The 21991-nt window shown below is 47.1% G+C and overlaps 1 protein-coding gene across 6 annotated transcripts in view; it reads right to left on the reverse strand.

Annotated features, from left to right (window-relative positions):
• LOC147703730 (importin subunit alpha-1-like) overlaps positions 1–21991 on the reverse strand; it is a 95493-nt gene that overhangs the window by 48178 nt on the left and 25324 nt on the right. For all 6 annotated transcript variants that reach the window (XM_086928964.1, XM_086928963.1, XM_086928962.1 and 3 more), the window contains exons 7-10: positions 15993–16253; positions 8378–8611; positions 6288–6470; positions 4905–5054 (exon numbers count right to left, since the gene is read on the reverse strand). In XM_086928964.1, coding sequence (XP_086785090.1) covers positions 4905–5054; positions 6288–6470; positions 8378–8611; positions 15993–16253 — 828 coding nt within the window. The remainder of the gene's footprint in view (positions 1–4904; positions 5055–6287; positions 6471–8377; positions 8612–15992; positions 16254–21991) is intronic.

Raw genomic sequence — 21991 nt, forward strand, 5'->3', positions numbered from 1 at the left:
CCTACGGAAACATTTGTTGAGCCAGACAAAGGTGCGCCAGGGAGTTTCGCATGCATGATAGAACTTTTTGCGGCACCAGTATCCAACAGAAACGGTTCGACTACACCTGATGTTGCTACTGCGACATAAGGCCCACTCTGATCCACTGGAACTGATACTACTCCCTCTCTCTGTCCATGGCTGTCCTAGTACCCATTTTGTTGAAATCCCTCTTCAACTTCACAATAATCCTCAACAAGATATTGCTGAGATCTATTCTGTTGAGCTGACTGTACATTTCGCTGATCAAAGTGATTAGAAGGACGATCATTAGTTTGTGGAGGCATAGCACCTCGTCCCCGACCTCTAGAATTCTGTGCAAAACCACCACGACCTCTCTGAGCTGCTGCCGCATTATTTTGCGCTAAAATCTGACAATCATTTTTATAGTGACCCTCTTTCTTACAGTACGCACACTGATTCCACTGGTATTGAGGCCTGGTCGAATTATAATCTGTCTTTTGATACGAATTCTGTTGCATATTAGTCTGATTCGTGCGAGGCGGATACGCCTGCTGTAAAAGAACTTTAGTCTTTAAATCTTTCGTTTTCTTCTCTGATTTCTCCTTTTCCTCTTTATCCCTATTTTCATAGTACTGTGCAGTCGCAAGTATTTGCGCTGTCGTAGATACAGCCCACGCACTTTCTGAGTCTTTCAATTTATTGCATAATTCGGGTAACAAATTATGCACAAATTTATCGACAAACAATCTCTGTCCTCCTTCAGTGCTCATATCCTGACCACTATGGTCCACAAAAGTCTCTTCGAACCTCGTGAAGAAGTCGGAGACACTTTCGTCTTTCTTCTGCTTGCATGCGGATAATTTATCCCAATTAACACGCAATGCTGGCATCAGAGTCTTCATTAAATCTATTATTCTGCCTGGCAGACTAGCAATTAGGGGTTCGGGTTTCGCACCACCTATTTGTTGAGCATCTGCTGCAGTGATAGCTGCCCAATCACCACCTAAAGCAGCCTGATGATCCTCTCTACGAATTTTAGCCCACACTGGTTGTGGAACTACATTACCGAACAACATATCAATGTCGGCTAAGTTCATTATACAAGCCTCAACTGTCTGTGTCAATTCCTTGTAATATCCGGCTGGATTCTTACGTGGATCTGGCAAGGCCTGTTTCACTGCTAACACTTCTGCTCGCTTCCACGGAATATGTATCCATACTCTTTGGAACTGTGCTGGAGCAGCTGCAATACCCGCATTATCATCACGTTGTATTGCTTCGCGCCAAATTGAAGGAACCTCCCTCATAGGATATTGGCGACTTAGCTTCATTCTACCTTTCTCTAAATCTCTCGGCGAGCGAAGAGATGGATCAATCCTAAAACTCAAAATGAGTTCCATCGCTTCCTTTATATTATCGCCCACTATCATTCCAGCAGCAAACTCTTTTTGAATCTTAATTAAATCTTCCAAATCTGATTCGACATCGTCTTCTTCTATTTCCTCACGCAACAACGAGCACATCTCGTCGAAGACGTATCGCTGCGTTGGCTCTCCCCATTGCATAAATGTCTCTAACACATCTTTCGTACTATATCTTCTAACTTTTGTAATCCATCTGAGAGCCGTGGAGTCTAAAACTCCCCGTTCCTCAGTACTTGGAAGCTGACTCCGTCTCTGAACAGAGTCAGGAGTAGGAGTCTTAATCAAGGTTTTATATATAGGAGACAGCATATTAGTAACAGAATCAGTAATTCTTCGACGAACAGAAAGTGGAGTTAGTATACTCGCAGACATAGAGAACGCAGTAGAGGTAGGAATAGATGACGAAACAGTAGGAGTATCGAGGAAAATAGTTTGAGGACCAATAGGTACAGTGGTAGTTATAGGAGCGGGCAGTGCAGGAAGAGGAGGAGCTGTAGGAACATTTACATTCACCACAGGAGGTATAGGAACTTGATTCTGAGGAACAAGAACACCAGGTTGTCCAGCAACCGGCAATTGAACATTCGGTATAAGTGGAGCCGTAGCACCTTGTGCATACGGTGGAGGCGACCGTAACAGATAAGATAGCAGAGGATCGTTTTCGGAATCCTCCAGTATCTTAGCCATTTTCGATGGCAAGGCAGGATAGCACTTGTCAATCGCTAAGTTACGCTCTCTAATGGCTACATCTATGGCTTTCTCACACTCGTTAGCCTGCAACTGCTTAGTCGCTTGCTCTAGAGTTAACTCTTCTAGTTCTTTTTGCTCTTTTTTCAACCTTTTCATTTCTCTCTGTTTGGATTCTTTCCGCCAATAACGAAAAGAGTCAAACATTGCCGGCCGGGCTTTCTTCCTAAACAATTTCGCTTCTAAATTGTCGAGAATCTCTTGTTCAAAACTACCATGCAGTGGCCAACTAAGGACACCATCCTTCTTACAATAACGGACCCATATCTCATTATAAGTTATAGGACCCACACCATACTTACAATATAGGTCATATAGGGGAGTCCCAATCGGAGGAACCAGACAAGAGTCCTCTAATTGTGAGTCACTGTTGCAACTAAAACAAGACAACATTTTCCGACTTACCATTTTCAGTCCGGAACACAAAACAAACAAAACACGAAACAAATTGTGCACTTGAACCAAGAACTTAGGCCTACCAAAACGAACTGATGTATCGATACTCAAAACTGAACCAAATAGATTATCGTAACCAGAACAACTAGTGATAATCTTACAAAACCAAACCAAACCAAGAACCGATCAAGGATTTTTAACAATCCTCACAAAAGTAACCAGCTAGCTATCACTAAATACTTAACTGAGGCACTGAAGACGTCACCAAGGAGAAACCCGTCACGTTTCGCCGTACTAAGGACTGCACCACTTCGGGTCCAAGACAGGGCGACGGTCAAGGCAACGGCCCACTGCAGCCGTCCTGAACGGGAACCCTCGTGGAAGAGAACTTCAGGGCCACTTTTGCGATATGCCGGGATCGATGAAGTGGGGCGCCTCCCTCAGGAATCTTCACACGAAGCTTCTCGAACTCTTCAGGCTTTTGGACCGGTACCGAATGACGTCGCCCCACGTTGGGCGCCAATTGGAGTTCTGGACTTTTTGGTTCCGTCCAGAGGTGTCAGGGTACAACACCCAAAGACCCCGGAGTCCCACCTGCCTTGGTGCACAAATGAACAGAAACACGGGCTTCTCGATGGTGGCGTCAAAGACCAAAGGTTTATTACTGCAGGGACACAGAAATCACAGAATCTACACACGGGCAGAATCTAGGAGACTGTTCCATTTGTACAAAGTGGGTTGCTCCTTATATACCAAAAATTGTGCTCTAGGCAAATATTTCACATGTCGGTACATTCCCAAACCTTTGTGTCTCTAAACAATAAATATTTGGCGTTACACAGGAACTGTCGATAATATCTGATACCAAACATCACGAAGAGGGGTTCCCACCAGTCCATCACAATCCCTTGTCAATATTGCATTCAAGACCCGGACCGCCTCATCGTAAAGTTCGTTACCTCCCCCTAATAAAGGCCCAGAAGGAAAGGAGCAGAGCCAGGTGCAGAAGATAGAAAAGCGGGATAAGAGATGTTTGTGGGTTGTAAATGGGCAAGGCTACCGGCTTCGGCCGCCTAATCATGATCAGGTACAATGGACAGGAAAACCAGTTCAGGTGGGCTGGCCTCGGGCAGAGGAGGCAGCCTTTGTCGAGTCATGCAGCTTCAGCGTGATCTGGTTTAAGGTGCACGTGTCATGTAAGAGGTGAATCTCCGGCTAAGGCTACGTGTCCTTAATCAAAGTGAAGTAAATGAAATGATCAGAGGCTATTGCATATGTGAGGGCAAGGAACCACAAAATGGCGGCCACGATCTAAGATGGATGCCGTGGGTATATCAGAAATATGTCAATGGAAGGAGTGCTCTTGCTCGTAGCGTAGCGAAAACACCAGGATATGCTAAATGGATCATTTGCGGTTCGCTGATACTAATTTTATGTATTTCCGACAAACTTGAAAACACGGGTTCAAGTCGTCACGGAACCGTCACGGAACCTCACACTAGTGGGAGGGTGGGGGGGGGGAGAAAGGGGGTTCTTATTTGTACATTTGATTAGATATAGTATGTAAACAATGTTGGTTATAGTGCAGCAATGCTTGTGGATTAGCGGTTTGTTACAGTTTCATTGTGTCCTACAGGGGGAACATTGGACATGGAAATTGATCAGTAAAATGGTGGACTTGAAATGGAACCAACTAATAGACGTTTCACCGGGGGGAGGAATGTTGAGTAAATATGATGTTTTTGATTGTCGCGATGAAAATCAATAAAATGTTTACTAAACTAAATAAATCATATCTAATTAAATGGATGATATCGCTACACAGTGGCCAAGTGACTTTGACATGTTGACAGTTAGGCTTTTCTAACCCTCCTCCACCCCCAAAAAATAATAAAAGCGCCAAACAGTTATTGCTACAGCAGTGAGGTCCAGTATGAATTGATGCCATTTGAGGTAGTGCATTAAGGTTGAACATGGTTCGGAACAACATTTGAGTCTCCCATATCCCATTGGATAATGGAGTATAATTCCCCATTCGAGGATCAGAAAAACAAAATGAGAATGTTAGGTATACATTGAAACATTATGTCAAGACATATTGACAAATATTTAATTCTGCCCTTACATGTCCATGTACAATATAGAACACTATAATTTGGTCAGTGTCCAGACGAAATACCATGAAAAGGCTTACAGGTAAAAGTGGTCTCTGCTCCTTCTGTACTTCAGATACACATGGCTTCACCATGTAGGTAAAACAGTTTCAATGAGCTTCTACACATACTAGACAAGTAGTCTAAAGTTCCTTAAAATAAAAGCAAAAAGGAGTCAAACCTCTGAAGAAAAGTATTTTTCAATCAGTGCCAAAGCAGCGCCATACACCATGCGGTTCTCATGGGTTTGTAGTGCTTCGATGCTTTCCAAGCCACCAAGTTCTTCCACCAGGAAACAGAGCTTCTCCACTTCTCCCAGCTTCTCCGCTGCCTGTTGATCAAAGGAAGTGAGCTTTAAAGAAACAGCATCACCGTTGGAAAGAAAGCCAAGATACTTAAACTAGAGAGGAATGGTCAGCACCACTGACAATGTATTCAGTATGGATCACACGCTTTCTACAGCACCAGTAAAGGTTTTGTGGCTTGATTTCATTCATACTAACCATCCCTAAATCTACAGATGCAAGTTAAAAAACAAGAGCAACGCTTAAAATTAAACCCTATGCTTTAAAGGATTAGAAAAAAAATCTCACAAGGTCACCAGTTCAGCTTTGACAAGTTACACACGTGTAAGATGGCAAGTAGTAATGACTGCAAGTGTTTATATGCAGTGGAAAAGAGCAATTTTGATAAGTGTTTAAAAAATGTAACCCAAAGAGTGGCCATTGATCTCGATTCTGGGAAACGCATCCGTAATTGCCAGAACTGAAATAAAATAAGGTGGGCAGATGGAGAAGCAGTATTGGCCAATTACTAGACATCAAACAGTTGCTTTTGACATGGCGGTAGGTCAATTAGATAAGTCTAACCTATGCAGGCCAATCATCAAAATCCCAATTTAGCTACACTGGCTGCATGAAAACTAGGGCAAGAGGTTCAATAACTACCCAAGGGAAACTACAGGTACCCATTTAATCCAGTGTTTAAAGTTTAGCACACCATTGAATGGTAGCAGCATCCACACCAATTTCAAAGCCACTAAACTTGGATCAATTTATATCTCTCCAAGTATGCCAATCTTCATGGAAGCGAGTTTGATTGTGCTCGGTAGCAATGTCCAAAACATAAATCCCCTACTGTTTAAGTCGGCCATGCCCAGACCTCCCTAGTCATGATGGTACATCAAAGCAGCCTTGACCAAGAACTTCAGTAAACTGGGACCCTTACTAACCACCATTGATTTACAGCGACCTAAGCCTTTTTACACTACTTCGTGTGGAACAAAGAATGGCACCCTTCACCTTAACAAGATCCACAATATCTTGATGCACTGCCAGTGCCTTTTATTCGCATCATCCCACCTCCCAATAGCAACACACTCTAAAGCGTAAGACTAAAAACACAATTACTTTTAAGGATATCTACACTGTTAAGTACTTTCTAGCGCTGCCCTACCAGAGTGTGCATCGGAGCACTGCATAATATAGAGTTGAGACCAGTCCTTGAAGGCCAATGCCAGCATTCTCATACTGGCTACAATAACCCTCCATTGCAGATTGCTCACCTTGAAGATTTTCGAAATTGCATCAAAAATGGCCAAAGTGACTTTGCTGTCCTTACAAGTGAGCAGGTTTAGTAAAGGAGCCATCACTCCACACTGGACCAGCTGAACCACCTGTTCCACCGTCCCACCACTGGTGTAGTTTGAGACAGCCCACACAGCCTCTTTCTGAGCTTTGAAGTCACCCTGTGATTAAGAAAGGACAATTGCAAGGTTTAGTGCCAACACTTCAATGACTGATGCCAGACATATCCACCCCAGTCTTCAAAAACTTTTAACAGACTGTGCTCATTAAACAAACTACTTTACACATTAGCGGTTCTCCCATCCAAGAACAGTAAAAGAAACTAAAAAAGGCGTTTAAAAATCCGTTGCACTTATGTAGTGGTTACAAAGTTACACATTTGTAGTATTGCACAGTATAAAATAGTTAATGGTGCACAACTACACTGAAAGAATTTAGGAAAACAAGAGTGAAATTTGGTATACTAAGCCCTTGGATTATAAACCCTAGATGACCATTTACTGCTCCATGTACAAAATCTTAATACAATATCTGAATCTATTAGATACACGAATCAGGAGTGCAGTTATTGCAGTCTAGAGCAATTCCTATTCCCCTCAGATGTGCTCACTTTAGCCTCAAACACAATGTGGCTGTAGACAGAGTAATCCTCAAAATGCCCAGACCATCTGAAAACATCCAACATGGTCTTAGTTAACAATGATCCCAGATAAGTGTTTAAGAGCAAACCTAGCAAGCGGAGAGGCTACCTAGAGGTGTTCTGCTCTAGCAACTATCGAAGGCTGGATCACATGGGCTTCCAGTTACAAAGCACAGGATCTTTCAGCTCAGATGCTTTACTTTAGATTCCCTCCACCGTAGACTTAATTTGTTAATCAGGAAACCTTGGAGCCACATGGTTCCCATTTCTTGTAGGCAGCAGAAGTCCCACAGTAAGCTTAAGTATATTGTTAAAGCAGATTATAGAAGCATATTGTCTTTTCTAGATAAAAGGATTGTATATTACATTTTAGATTGTAGGACAAGTCCGAATGTAAAATAGAAGGTACTGCAGGAATACCTCTTGAAGTAAGAGCATTGAAGGTACTCCCCAGTATCAGGAACTATTCCATTTGAGAAGGGTCAGGGGATGGCAGCTTGTCCACGTGACCAAAGAATATTTGAATATCGTTCTTATGCAGGATGGGGGGGGGGGGCTGAACGTGGTTAAAATTAAAGTACTAATGTTCTCCTTTTGTCCACTTAAGTTGGATACTGGCAATGCTAATTTTAAGGAGGAAGTTGAGAAAGATACATTGGCAGCTACGGAGAAAACAAGATTGCAGCTAGCGAAAATGCAGCCCACAAAACGTGAAGATTAAACCGTCACCCAGGAAAGTAAGGCAGATGCAACTTTATGGATTGCTGATCTACATACAATTCAACTGAACATACCTTGCATTGCTGAAAGTCATTTGGTTAGAAAGTTAAATCAGCCATACACAATACTACTTCCAAACAGAATCCATTCACCACTTGAAGTAGGTCATGACAACAAAATTAGTGAAGACAAAAAGGCTACTTTTGTTACTCTAGGTGCAGAACTAAATTTTAACTGTTGCACAAACGTTACTGTAAACACCACAGTGTCAGTAATCATCAGAACTAAGATGAAGTTAAGGTGCATAGAGCACCCTACAGCACCATTCCATGCAGTAACCTATTCCCATCCATTAATGATCTAGTAACAAGCAAATGGTACATTGTAAACTGGAAAATACAGTCTAAGCAGAAACTTCAGACTACTATCCATCTTGCATGTGTCTTTGACTGTTTCCACAACTGACTCAAAAGAGTCGGCTTGAGTGAACTGCACTAACCCTTACCCACTCAATTCCCTCCAACACTGAAACTTTAGCAATAAATGGCAGTAAAGTTACAATAGCCCAAAAAGTGGCCTATAATATTCATCACAGGATAGTTAGCCTTCAACATTCGAGCATTCAGGTATGAAAATGTCAAGTTGCTCGCGCAGAGGCATCCACCTGCCAGTACCCATCACAAACTAAGATGAGACATACAACATTACCTTGCTCAGAACCTCCACTAGTGGTGGGAGCAGGCCACAGGTGATCATCTGTTGTATCTGCTGTGAGGGCCCAGCAGCAATATTACTCAACACCCATGCCGCTTCCTTCTGGATACTCTTTTTGCGGTGGCGCAGCAGTTGGGGCAAGACGGACAATACGCCACAGTTGATGGCCACTTGTGTTTGGAAATCTGTTCCAGTGACAGTGTTCCCAATTGTACGCAGAGCTGAAGTCTGGAAATGGAAGACAACGTTTACCTTTTAGGTTTAACAAAGGTGCTCACGCTCTAGAACCAAAAAGTTCTCTATAATCAATGATTTAGGAGATCCTTGTGCTCTGTAACATTATTAAATGCTTTTAAAAACACAATGAATCCATAGCAAGCACTTCACTTGGATCTTAGCTATTGTAGAGGATACGGTTGGTGATCGACCAGGACTAGTGGCACCAACACAGTTAATCTACTCAAGTGAATATTATGTTAAATACAAGATAATTAAATTAAAATTAATCAAATCAAAATGTTTAATAAAAGAAGGAATTCACCCAAGATTGTGCTAGACCGCTCCCTGGTGGAGACAAAATAATAGATAATCCTGTATCACTAGGTAGGTGGGTCAATAATCTGGTGGGAGAGGGGAGGAGCTTCGCGGGCAAGCAAGATGGCCGCGTAAGCTCGGAGCTCCGCAGACCCTCCGACCCTCCGCAATAATCCTGCTCGAAATCCTGTTCCACGTAGGTGGATTCCGACTGCTGACGGATCACTGATGCGGAGCCTGCCTCCCGCTCCCGAATCGGAGGTTCCTACGCTGAGCTACGTCGTGTGATGTCCCTTGCCAAGGAAGCGCCATTGTCTCCTCGGTCTCCGTCACTACGCATGCTTGGGATGCGTAGTGCTGGGTGGTGATCCCCACTGGCGGAATTTCCGATACTGCTGTGTCTCCCACCACTGGACTGTGCTCCACATCTGTTTTACAACCTCGGCTCGGCGCACGTTAGGCTCGGAACTGTGTGTTGTGCCCCACGGTCTCATCGGACCCAACATGGCGGGCAAGGGCGACCCGGACAAGACATCGAACAAAGGAGTTCGTGGCAAGTCCCAAGTGCAGCAGAACAGGATTGATAGATATGCTCAACTACGCACTTCACCTGCACCGGGGGCCTCTGCTAGGGACATCTCCTCATCGGGCACACCAGACGGGTCCGAGCCCACCCTCAGTGACATTATGGGGGCCATCTCTGGCATCAGAGCTGAAATGCAGAAACAGCACGAGGTCTTGACCCACAAGGTGGACACATTGGCGGTGGATCTCACCCTCATCAGGGCCGACCTGGGTAAAACCAACGATCGGGTGAAATCGCTGGACTTGAAAACCTCGAGCCTTACCACTGACGTCTCGGACCTGCAAACCGAGGTCCGGACCCTACGGCTCGCTTCTGACCAATTCTCCGGGAGACTGGACGACTACGAAGGTCGGGCCAGGCGACAGAATGTCCGCATCATTGGCGTTCCGGAAGGGTCGGAAGAGGCATCGGCAGACCTGTTCGTTGAGGACCTTATACAGAACCATCTTACTCCCCCCGGGTTGAGCAAATTCTTCTCGGTGGAGCGAGCACATCGGGTACCAGGTGGCCCGCCAAAGTCGGGCGCGGCACCTCGACCCATCATTGCTAGGTTCCTCAACTTCAGGGATCGGGATGCTATTTTACAGGCGTCCAGGAGACACGGACCGTTACAGTACCAGAACTCCGAGGTGCACTTTTACCCTGACTTTACCAGGGCGGTACAGAGACAACGCCAGAGCTACGGGGGAGTGAAACGGCGACTGAGGGACATGGGACTCAAGTATTCGATGATGTTCCCGGCCAAGCTGCGGGTCGAGCACGAAGGCCGTGCATTGTTCTTTGACTATCCGGACAACGTAAGCGAATGGCTTGACACCCTACCACAGCGCAACGACGACCGGGATAACAGCGAAGGGGGCGCTGCTGGTGGCGCTGATTTGTGAGAACTGGCTCTACTACGAGGACACTGGCGGTTGGTGGTCCTGCTACATGTGACATTCGTCCCTTTTTCGGTGTAATAGCAATTTGAACTCCTGTCGGTTCATGGGGGGCGGCGGGAGGTGTCCGCGGGGAATCCTTACTCCTCTTGGGGCTTTTTGTAGACTAGTTAATGGGGCGACAGGCACACTGCTGGTTGGGGGGGCTCTTTAGTCTGCTGCAGGGGTGCAGGGTGGGGGGTGTTTTGGGACAAGTTCGAATGTCTTAGTGTGATTTTGTTTTCTTTCTTTCGGCAATGGGTGATGTATATTGTTGCACTTTTGATTCTGCAAGGGTCTCTCGGGCCGGGTGGGGGAGGGTACCACGATGATGGGGGGTAGGAAACTAAAAGTTGTCAGTTGGAATGTCAATGGGTTGGGTGACCGAATCAAACGGGGAATTGTGCTTCAAATGCTCAAACGACACATGCCTGATGTGGTTTTTCTACAGGAAACACATTTGATTGGGAACTCATGTAAGGCGCTCAATCGCAAAGGGTACAAGATGGTGGCACACTCCGGGTTCACTTCAGGCTCTCGGGGGCGGGCGTTCTTGTCCGATCTTCCCTTCCGCTGGAGATTGACGTCACTACAATAGATGATAGGGGACGCTACGCAGCGCTAGCGGGGCGGTGGGAGGGGAGGGCCCTCATCCTGCTTTCGGTTTACGTCCCGCCTGGCCTACAGACCAGCACGTTCCAGGACCTTGGTGGCGCCATTTTAGCTCTGCCTGACTGCTTACTTATTGTCGGGGGTGACTTCAATTCGGTCTGCTCTGGCACTCTGGACCGGCAACCGTCTAGAGACCTTCGCCACTCTCAACTGTGGTTGCCCTCGTTTATAGATTCAATGGGCCTTGTAGATAGTTGGAGACTTACACCCCACGCTTCGCCAATACTCCTTCCTGTCCGGCGCGCATGGCAGCTTGTCCCGTATAGACTACATCCTTACCCTGGCAGCTCACGCTACGGCCATGGCTGAGGCTCGTTTTCTGGCGCGAGGAGTTTCTGATCACTCGCCGCTCCTGGTCTCCTTTGACTTAGATATCGCCCTGTCGGTGCGACCGGCAACGGTCAATCCATGGTACTTCCGTAACCCAAGGACCCGTGCCCTGCTGGCCAAGGCTATAGACCTTTACTTCTCCGAGAATGAGGGTTCGGTTGGGTCGGCCGCGACCCTATGGGAGGCATTCCAGACCGTCCTGAGAGGCGCGGCATTCGCTCTAATAGCGGAGGCCCGTCGGAATAGAGATGCCGATCTCCTTTGTATCGAGGAAGAGATCTTGAACCTCGAAGCCGAGCTGGATCCGGAACCTAACCCGGACCTCCTCCATGCGCTTTCCCTAAAGCAATCGGAGTACCGAGATCTCGCTACGAATGCCGCCCAGACCCTGGCTAGGGAACAGCAGGGCCGTATCTATGACGTGGGAGACAAGGCTGGCAAGCTGTTGGCCTGGTTGGACAGGAGGGAGTTGGCCAGTCGGGTTGTACCTGAGATCCTGGGGGCAGATGGAACCCCTGTCACTGACCCCGCCGCCATAGCCGAGTCTTTTGCCGACTATTTCAGGGGGTGTTTACACCTCCACTTCTGATTGCTCAGAGGCCGATTCGGCAGAACTTCTTTCGACCGTGGATCTTCCCTGCCTCTCTGAGGCGGATCGCGAGGATCTGGATAGGGACATCTCTTCGGACGAGATTGCCCTTGCGATTCGCTCTTTGAGATCTGGCAAGGCGCCGGGTCCCAACGGAATCCCGGCTGAGCTCTACAAGATACGGCCTGATGTGGTCTCCCCGCATCTCCGTACTATGTTCCTGGAGGCGCGAGACGCCGGCGTTCTCCCCCTTGACCAGAGGGTGGCCACAATTGTGGTCATCCACAAAGATGGGAAACCAAGGGATGTGTGTCGTTCATACCGGCCTATCTCCCTCCTGAACACTGAACCCAAGGTCCTCGCCAAATTGCTTGCCAACCGACTGGTTGGGGTTATTGGCGACTTGGTGCACCCGGACCAGTCGGGCTTTATTCCGCACCGCAACACTGCCCTCAATTTGAGACGGCTTCATGGCGCCCTGGCTAGGGCGCACACTCTTACGGAGCCAGCGGTGCTGACATCCCTCGATGCCATCATGGCGTTTGACTCCATCGAGTGGAATTACCTCTGGGCAGTGTTAGCTAAGTTCGGTTTTGGCCCGGTCTTCCTCAGCTGGGTGAAACTCCTTTATGCCAGCCCAATGGCTAATGTATCAGTGAATGGTCGCCTGTCGACGTCTTTTGTCCTTCACAGGGGTACCAGGCAGGGTTGCCCCCTGTCGCCTCTCCTTTTTGCCCTGGCTCTTGAGCCCTTGGCGGCCACACTGCGCTTCCACCCTGACCTCCATGGCATTACCTGGGCACCTGACTTCGAGGACCGTATCTCCTTGTACGCGGACGACATCCTCTTGTATCTGACGTCCCTGTGCAAGTCTCTCATTGTTGCCTGTGACGTGCTCAGACACTTTGGGAGATACTCTGGCCTGATTATTAATTGGGCCAAGTCCTCCCTATATGTATTGAAAGGGGACACGCCGCGCCTCCCCAGGGGCTGCACTATTCAGGTGGCCACACAGGGCTTCTAGTACCTAGGGATCTACATCTCTGGGAACTCGAAGGTTCGATACGACCAGAACTTGCTCCCCCCACTGCAGCGCCTTCGACGCGACGTGGAGGGTTGGCGTAAGCTCCCGCTCTCCCTGCTTGGCTGAGCGGCCCTGTTTAAAATGATGTCCCTGCCCAGATTCCTGTATGCCCTGCAAAACACCCAAGACCCGGTACCGGCCCGATATTTCCGGGAAGTTGAGTCTTCAGCGGGCCCTACTTTGGGATGGCCGCCCGCTCCCGTGGTACGACGGGGGCATAGCATTACCGGATGTTCGTAGGTACTATTGGGCCTCCCAGCTTGCCGCCCTCAATCACGGGTTTTATGGGCCGGTGAATAGTCCCGGCTACGCTATGGACAGGTGGCTTATGAGTGGTGGTAATTATTACCGAGCCCTCTACTCTAGATCCCTGGATCGGCGCATGTCCGGTCCCACGAGGACGGCAGTCTCGATTTGGCGTACGATCACCAAGGTGCAGGGATGGCAGGGCAGACTGACCGGCTTCACTCCTTTGTATGAATCCGATATGTTGGGCAGACTATGGCACACCAAGCGCTTTGACAAATGGGACCTCATTGGCATCACTAGGGTGGAGGATGTGGTTTCCAAAGGGACTATCAAGACCTTCCCCCAGCTACAGACTGAATACCAGCTGGGTGCCTCGGAGTTTTTCCGATATGCCCAGCTGAGGCATGCCTTGCTTTCTGCTATGACCCCTGGGGAGGATATTCCGGAAAGCTCACCGCTGGAGGACAGAGTGCTGGACGGCCATATGCCCGATAGCGCAATCTCACTGTCCTACAAAAAACTAATTAATTAATGTTCGCACTGACCTGCTCCTTGGGTTGCGAGACCAGTGGGTGGCGGATGGCTTGGAAATTGACGAGGAGGACTGGCAGAGTGCAGTGTCCTCCCCTAAGGAGGTTGCCATCTCGTCTCGGCTTCGTCTGGTCCAATTCAAAATCCTGCACAGGGTATACGTTACTGGCCCCCGCCTTATACACATGGGTTACTCGCCTGACGGCCTCTGTCGTCGAGGCTGTGGTACCCTCGCTACCTTCTTGCACATCTTGTGGGAATGTCCGGCCATAGCGTCCTACTGGAGGAGGATTCACAGGGTCATGAGCGAAGTGTTGGGAGTGGGGATTGCGGCTGAGGCTCGTAGGTGCCTCCTTAACATCTGGGAGCCAACAGATCACAACACTGCCCAAACTCAGTGGGTGACCCTGGGCAACATGGTGGCCAAGAGAGACATCGCTCAGAGGTGGGGGGCCAATACGGCACCCCTGGTGGTACAATGGAAGGCCAATATGGATTGGTGTATGTTCCGGGAGAAGACTGTCTATGTTGCCAGGGGTAAACCTAACAAATGGAACAGGGTGTGGGGTGCTTGGAATTCTTACTGGGGCGATGTGTGTCTGCCGCCCGAGCCTGTTTCATTGGATGAGCACCTGTCACTGTGACCTATGACACCGACTGTGTACGACACCTGATTTATCCTGCTTTCCCCCCCCCCCCCTCCTATCATCCTCCACTCTTCTGTACTCCTGAGCTGCTGGTCTCTTTCTCCTCCCGGCCTTCAATTCCTTGCTGTACTCTTCTCCCATTGCCACTCTTCGGCGCCACTTGGCGTTTCTTCTACTGTTATAAAATTATAAAATAAACCTGTAATTTCCTGCCATACCTGACTTGCACTATTATGCTCTGCCTACTATGCTGCCTTGCCTCCGGGATGTTAGGCTGAATAGCTGTGTGCTCTTGTGAAATAAAGGTTTTCAAAAATGTTTAAAAAAAAAATAATAATCTGGTGGGAGGCATGCGAGAAGATTAGGGGAACCACTTTTAGAAAGTAATGATAATCAGTCCATCTACAGTTGTGCTTTCAATACCTTCCTAAATTTAAGAACAGTGGATTTATCAGGAGAGAGAGACAAGAAAGCTGCACGGTGGGGTTGAAACAAAAGCATGGCTGATTGACAGCAATGCAGCTGGTGATGTTTTTATAATGGAACATTTGCTGAGCAGCATGGATGCTCTGGTGCACCAAGCCTAGCTATTGTTCACTATGGGGTAATCAGCTGAACAAACACAACATTAGAAATACTTTGTCATGCCTGCTGTTCAAGGATCTACCTCAATTTTGGTCCACAAAGATAGATCCAGGTCTGCATCTACAGAACCATGATTAAACTACAAGGCAGATCACAGACATGCCCAAATGGAAAGATTAATTTAGGAATCGCATTTGAAGTTCAAACACCCAAACAAAGGCTACAAGTAGAACTAGGCTTGCATTTTGTAGTCCTTAGATTCAAGGAAATTACTTTTTGGGAAGGTGTTTTTTTTAAGCTAAGGGTACTTTGTTTGGGAGCCAAGAATCATAAACTACATTAAAGTATTCAGAACTGCCCCGATGAAAGGAATATATAGTTGCTCCCACTGATCAGATATCCATTTTAAGGGATTGAAATCAGAATGAATGTTAAATTACCCAATCCAAACAAACATGCAAGAACCATGGATCAGTCAAGATGGAGTTCTCACACCAGAACTATGAATGAAATGGAAACCGGTTGCCTTTCCCTCTGGTCCGACAGACCAAGGAGCTCCTTCTCAATGTAGAAGAACAATCAGTGAGTGCATCACCAGGGTAAGGTGCCATTTGTCAAACCCATAGAGGTAGGTGGAGATCGGTTCTTCACCCCCAAACTCCTGAAGACCCACGTAAACCATGCACAACCAATCACAGCTATGTTGAATGTAAAACTGAAAATGGCCATCTCCCCAGTGTTGGACTACAGAAATGGAAAGCTTGGGTCAGTCAAGTTTTCCACCCTAAAGTAGGACACAAGCTAGCAAGTTATTTCAAGCACAAAACAATCAGGGAATTATCCAATCGCCTAATCCGAGAACTAAAGTAAAGAATCTGTACATACCAAAATTTCTAACTCTTCACTGGCCAATAGCTGGACAAGTCTCCTCACGATACCAGTGTTTACCACGACAATGCTGTCATTTGTGCCATTTGTTAGGTATGACATTGCCCAGCAGGTGGCCGATAAAATATCCTTGTCATCGTGATGAAGCAACTGTATTAGCGCTGGCAGGATCTGAAGAACTGCTTCCATTGGAGGATGAGTGTTCTTATTCCTGCAAAGATTCCTTAGTGTCCAGGTGATTTTGCGCAGGAAGCCAACCTGAAAGAGAAAGACTCGTGAAACTAAGGAAGGGTGAAATTAATGTCAGACCAGTGACCATTACCATTAGAACTCGCTCAACCACCTATGTTTCCAAAGGAATAGGTACAGAAAATATTGGAGAATGTTCTAATTTAGGATGTCACCACTGTATATCTGAAGCACTGGAAAATTCTACAATGCTATTTGGCTATAAAGTGGATCATTAAACCACAACTGGGCAAGCAGTCCCTCGACAAGCTCTTGCAGCCCTCATTGCATGATTGACCAGAATCATGCGACTTGAGGCTATAGATACATCCACCTGCATAGTTCACACAAACCTCAAATTTTAGACGCCATGGGGACCACCTGCTCCTCTCCATCAATGAGTCATACATAGACAGCATTTGGCTTCTTGACCAGGCTAGATCAGCACTGAGAGCTTGGATATCACTCAACTCCTGTCATTTTCTATAGGAAGTTTTAATTACTTGGCCTGCACACCGACCACAAAGCAACGACACCTTGTCAAGTCCCTACTCACTACTCCAAGCGCCAACATTTGTAAATTCAAGCTTTCAGTACCACCTTTTCAGCCATTAGGAATGGTGCTAGACTAGTCGGGTTGCAGTTTGCCGATTCAGACCTACCGACGAGAACAGCAGAAAGACCCCACGGCTCCACTGGACCGCGGTGGTGCAGCCGCCCCCAGCTGAACTTACTCGTGGTAGGAGTGGAGGGGCGATACTCGACTCGCGGCGCCAACTCGGTCCCGCCCGCCCGACACCACTGATCTCACCTGGCCCCGTTCAGCATGTCGGGGCCAGAGCGGAGGTAGAGGCAAGGGTGGGGAGTGCGCAGAGACGCGGGTGTCGAGAGCCGCGACCAGGGGGCAGAGAGACAAGCGCCGAGCCTCAAACTATCCCCACGTGGGCCTTTGGAGCCATAGAGCAGCAGAACCACTAGCACGGAAACCAACCTCCCGCCTGATAGCTTGACATTTTGATGACACAGCAAACCTTTCATTTTGCTGGCCGCTTGGGCTGCTTGGGGCGGATGACCACGCTCCCACTGCTGCAATTGCTGATCACAGCTGAATACAGTTCCAGTCCTGTCCGATTCCCCAGTTCGTGCTTTTTAGAAAGAGCAGGCGCAGTGTGGAGGCAAACTGCAGGGAGAGCTGCGGAGCTGTGAAACCGCACCCTCTGCACTTCCTCGTGCAGCTGTGCAGATTGATCTAGCCTTGGCCTCCAGTCATGGCGTGCAGCCAGCGCCAACCTTGCCCCCCCAGCCCTTCCAGAGGGAGGGGGAGCACTGGGCAGACGGGACCGACTGGGCCGACCGGCCGACTGGCTAATCACTGTTAGACTCCCACGGAACACTCGGGAAATTCAGGTAGTCATTGCAGGACTTGTTATCAGCCAGCGTTGTCCACAGCTTGCAGATACCGTTGCTGGCACCAAAACAGGGATCGCGCTGGTCACTGCATCAAGGAAAACCGGCGAGGCAGGACCCCTGGAGCGGTACCACAGCAATTTTAAGATCGCAGCTGCTAGCGGACACCTGCCCCCCTCCCCCGCAGGAGGTGGCAGAGTGAGTAACAGCTGGCAGAGTGGGGGAGCCCAGTGCCTGGACCAGGTGGAGGGGCCAGAGGTCCATCAGGCCGGAGATCGAAGGCCAGGACTTGATACCTGCAGTGAGTAGTGATTAACACCCAGAAGCAGTGAGGGGAAGAAAGGAGAGGATAGGCGAGAGCCCGGATTGTGAGTTGCGGGGTGCGAGGAGAGGGTGAGCCACTACCTCCACCATGGAATTGGCTAAAATCCTAAAACATCTTGACACTAACAATTCGGATTGACACAGACTTACAGCTAGCAGACGATAATGAGGTCCGGAAAAGAAAGAAACTTGCTAATAATCTAAGATCACAGAAAAAAGAAAACAAGGAGAAAATGGGGATAGCAGCAAACAAAACGTGGAAAGTTAGAAAAGAAAGAAACCAACGTGAACCCGATCTTCCCTCATAACACCTTTACCAATTACTTAATTTACTAAATCTCAACTACATAGGAAAAAAAATCATTAACAGAATCATTATCAGAAGAGGGAATAAAAATGGAGACAAAAAGAGACTCAACAGCTACCTTGAGCTCAGGCCCCGACACTCTGGAACTAATATGCATAAAGGGTGCACCGCAGTCAAGAAACCTCACATTAATCCAGCCCAAAATATACACCAAGTTCTCATTTCTAAAAGACCCAGGGACCGCAATATTCTCAAAAATAGGAGAAATAAAAGGGCTGCAAACTCCTTTGCAACCAGGAAATCAGGATCAACTCCCGCAACCATCATCAAATAGCCAAACAAGGGGACCAAATTAAACTGTTGCGTTAATTCATTCAGAATACTCTTCCCAAACCAAGGGAAGAGGAAACATCAGCAGGAGTATACAACAAAATCCAGAAAAAAAATAGAAGAAAATGACAAGCCGGAACCAACTATGGGGCTTACAAACAAAAAGACAATGGAAACAAGTCATGAAGAACAAATAAGGGCAATTGACATTGACCAAAGTCAGATTAGGCAGGAAATCGTGGTGAGCTCACTGTACAACTCAAAAACTATGAAGAGCCCCCACAACCCTTTAAAAGCAGTCACAGAGGGGAGTGAGCTTGAAACTCCAGAAAAGGAACCGCTGGGTAGGTCGCAAATCAGAACGGACACTAAATTTATTCGAACACTCTACCAGGCAGAGGAGACACAAGGTGCCTCAAAAACATGCAAAGCATTGCAACAACTTAGTCCGATAAAACCAAACAACTCGATTTCACGAAACCACCACCAGCAAAACAGCCAACCAGACAGAAAATAAATCAAAGGAGCAAAAAACGCTAAAAAAAAAAAACCTCCATTACCCCACACCAGTCAACTAACCAATTACAAACCTTAATACCGCAAACGTCTCAAGGTAAATCGAGACATTAGAATATCAGAATGGAGTGAGCCGTTCCTTCAAGAAAGTAACTATAACCCTAATGGTGATAGGTCTTTCTTAGCATCACAAGAATGGGAGGAATTAGTTGAGTCGTACAGTCACGACCAAAAAATACTAACAAACTCTGCAAATCCAGAAACAAAGGAAAAAACAATAAGACCCAGAACTTGATTTGGGCAGTGCTGTTGAGCACAATGCAATACCAATCTCATAAATTGGATCTTCAGTTAACAGTACTCCAAACATTAGAGGACTTTACGTCAGGGATTGACCAGAAATTAGCCGACTTGAATGGGCTAATAAAATGAGGGCAGGAGGAAGCACTCAAGGACAGGTTACAACAACAAGAATTCACTTGCGCTCCAATAGTGGACAAACTACTCACACTTCCATTAATACTGGGCGATTTACTATCCACTGCGAGTGGAAAAAGTGAAACCCAGATCATAGTGAGTAACAAACCACCCACCTTCAGGGGAAAAGAAATTGAACCTAAAGTCTTGGAGACAATAAAAACATCTAGAGATCATTCCCCAGAAGGGAGAGAGAGATTGAACAGAACAAGCAGCATTTGCAATGCAATAGGTCTTGCACTCACATGATTGAGCAATTGGCATTGTAAATGACAATGCCTTCTATTTATGTTTTGGGTTTAAAAAAAAAAATAGAAGGCATTGTTATTTACAATTCTAATAACTTAAAAACACAATAAACCTCACCATCTATACCAACAGAAAGTGCGCTTTAGATATATCAGGTGGAAGAGCAAACACTCCGAATGGCGCAGATGAAAGCACCTTAGAATGGACCTGCTGTAGATCTATACGATTTAACCTGCTGGTGACATGTTCATATCCTATTGAGAAATCTCAGTGCACAAGCCAACTCTGGGGCAGCCAATCAAAAGCAGCCACGCATTTCGACTTCGCTCTTCTCAAGAAACTAGGAGATGCTTGTACTTTGCTTCCTGATGTGGGTACAAGATGTGTACGGTGTAGGTAAAGGCTCCGAAGCCTTGTTTATGGGCCCTGTTTCAGCAAAGACAGTGACTGCAGTTTCTTGGAGATACCCCTGCCTTGGAATGCATTCTAGGGTGCATGCACATCCTTGATTGGTCTACCAGTTTCTATAGCTTGCCTTATTGTTAGTAGTATCCATTCTGTCTTGTTCGTAGCCCACACAACAACCACCGACACGCAGGCCAACACTAGAACCAACAGCAACCCCTGTTTGACAGGCTCTCAATTCACTTCCACCTATGCTTAAAAGCGTATTTAATCCATACACCCATTTAATTCTGTCCCCTTTGGTTTTGCTCTGTGACAGGAACACCACAATGGATCCCAAAGCCTAGACCACACTCAATCGTTACCCAATTAGCATTAACCCTAAAGTCCAATGACTACCCGATGTCCCATCAAAGACACCACACCACTAAACAGTCATCTCACATTCCCATGCAAACCAGTTGAGGAAGTTAAGCAAGATTCTCTACTTACACCTGACTGTTGCCAATGTCTGATTTCAAATCTACAAACATGCGTGACAACAATGTTTGGAAATCATGCTACACTTCCAATCATAAGACTACGCCAATCATTGAGAACTGATCTAAGGATGTCACAGTGAAATCCACATGACTTGATCGTACCCTGAACACAACCTCATGCAGACCAACAGATCGCTAAAACAAAGTGGGTATGGGAGAGAGAGGTATAAGAAAAGCGCCCTACCTCATCAACCCTCACTTTCTATGCATATCATCATTCCTAAAGGCATCTACACCCGGACTAGCATTTTATTTATTACTGTTTATGAGATGATTTTAGTAAAAAAAGGAAGAGTCCAAAGTTCACCTTTTTTCCTTTCCCCCTTTTCCCCCACTTGAGAATCATGGACTGCCTCACAAACGTCTGTCAGTGAATGGCTCTGTTCCCTGCTGGTAAACTATTTCAAAACCAAAACTATCAAATCAGAACATACAAATGTGCCAATTCTGTTTGGTTCTCCCCCGACACTTTCACCCTTGCACACTCAGTTAGAAACCAGGGTATACATTTCAAGAGGCCTGACCTTATCACCTCTCTACCACCGCTTCTAGAGAACTCCTCATCTGCACACCCTATTACATATGGTCAAAATACGAGTTGGTCAGCCAGTTCAAAGCAAATTGGACTACTTCAGCAGCCTACACACCGACCTTTCCCAAGTCCCTGCTCCTTCCTCTGGAAGGAGTTATAAAGTCTGCAAAAGGAATTCTCTAACCTACCTTAGCATACCTCAAGATCAAGTTATCTAAATGACCTGGGAGCTTGTTCAGACCTTTTGTCCATCCAGCAAGAGCACACCGACCCTCCCTCTTCACATCTCTGATGTCGTTGTCCCTCCGTAGCCCGTGCTGGACCCCCGTTGTCCCTCCGTAGCCCGTGCTGCACCCCCGTTGTTTACATCATAGCGATCGGTTTAGGTACTCGTGAGAGGGCGGGCTGCAGAGATCTTCTCCAATGTTCATTTGCTTCGAGCCTTTAGAGCCTGGCATGGGATTGGCTAGATGCATCTCTGCAGGTTAATTGGCTCAAGGGTCCCGCACACTAGCACGGGGCCTATTTCTCATCTCCTCCCTGCAGTGGGCGGTTACGATGCACTTTTGGAAGGCGCATGCACGGGCCTGCAAGCCTCGATAGACCGGCCCTTGCGCTGCAGGCAGTTCAGTCGCCATGCGACCAGTGGGCACACAGTCCAACTCCGCAGCACCTTCCC

The sequence above is a fragment of the Lissotriton vulgaris genome, chromosome 7 (assembly GCF_964263255.1).
Source record: "Lissotriton vulgaris chromosome 7, aLisVul1.2, whole genome shotgun sequence".
Classification (NCBI taxonomy): Eukaryota; Metazoa; Chordata; class Amphibia; order Caudata; family Salamandridae; genus Lissotriton; species Lissotriton vulgaris.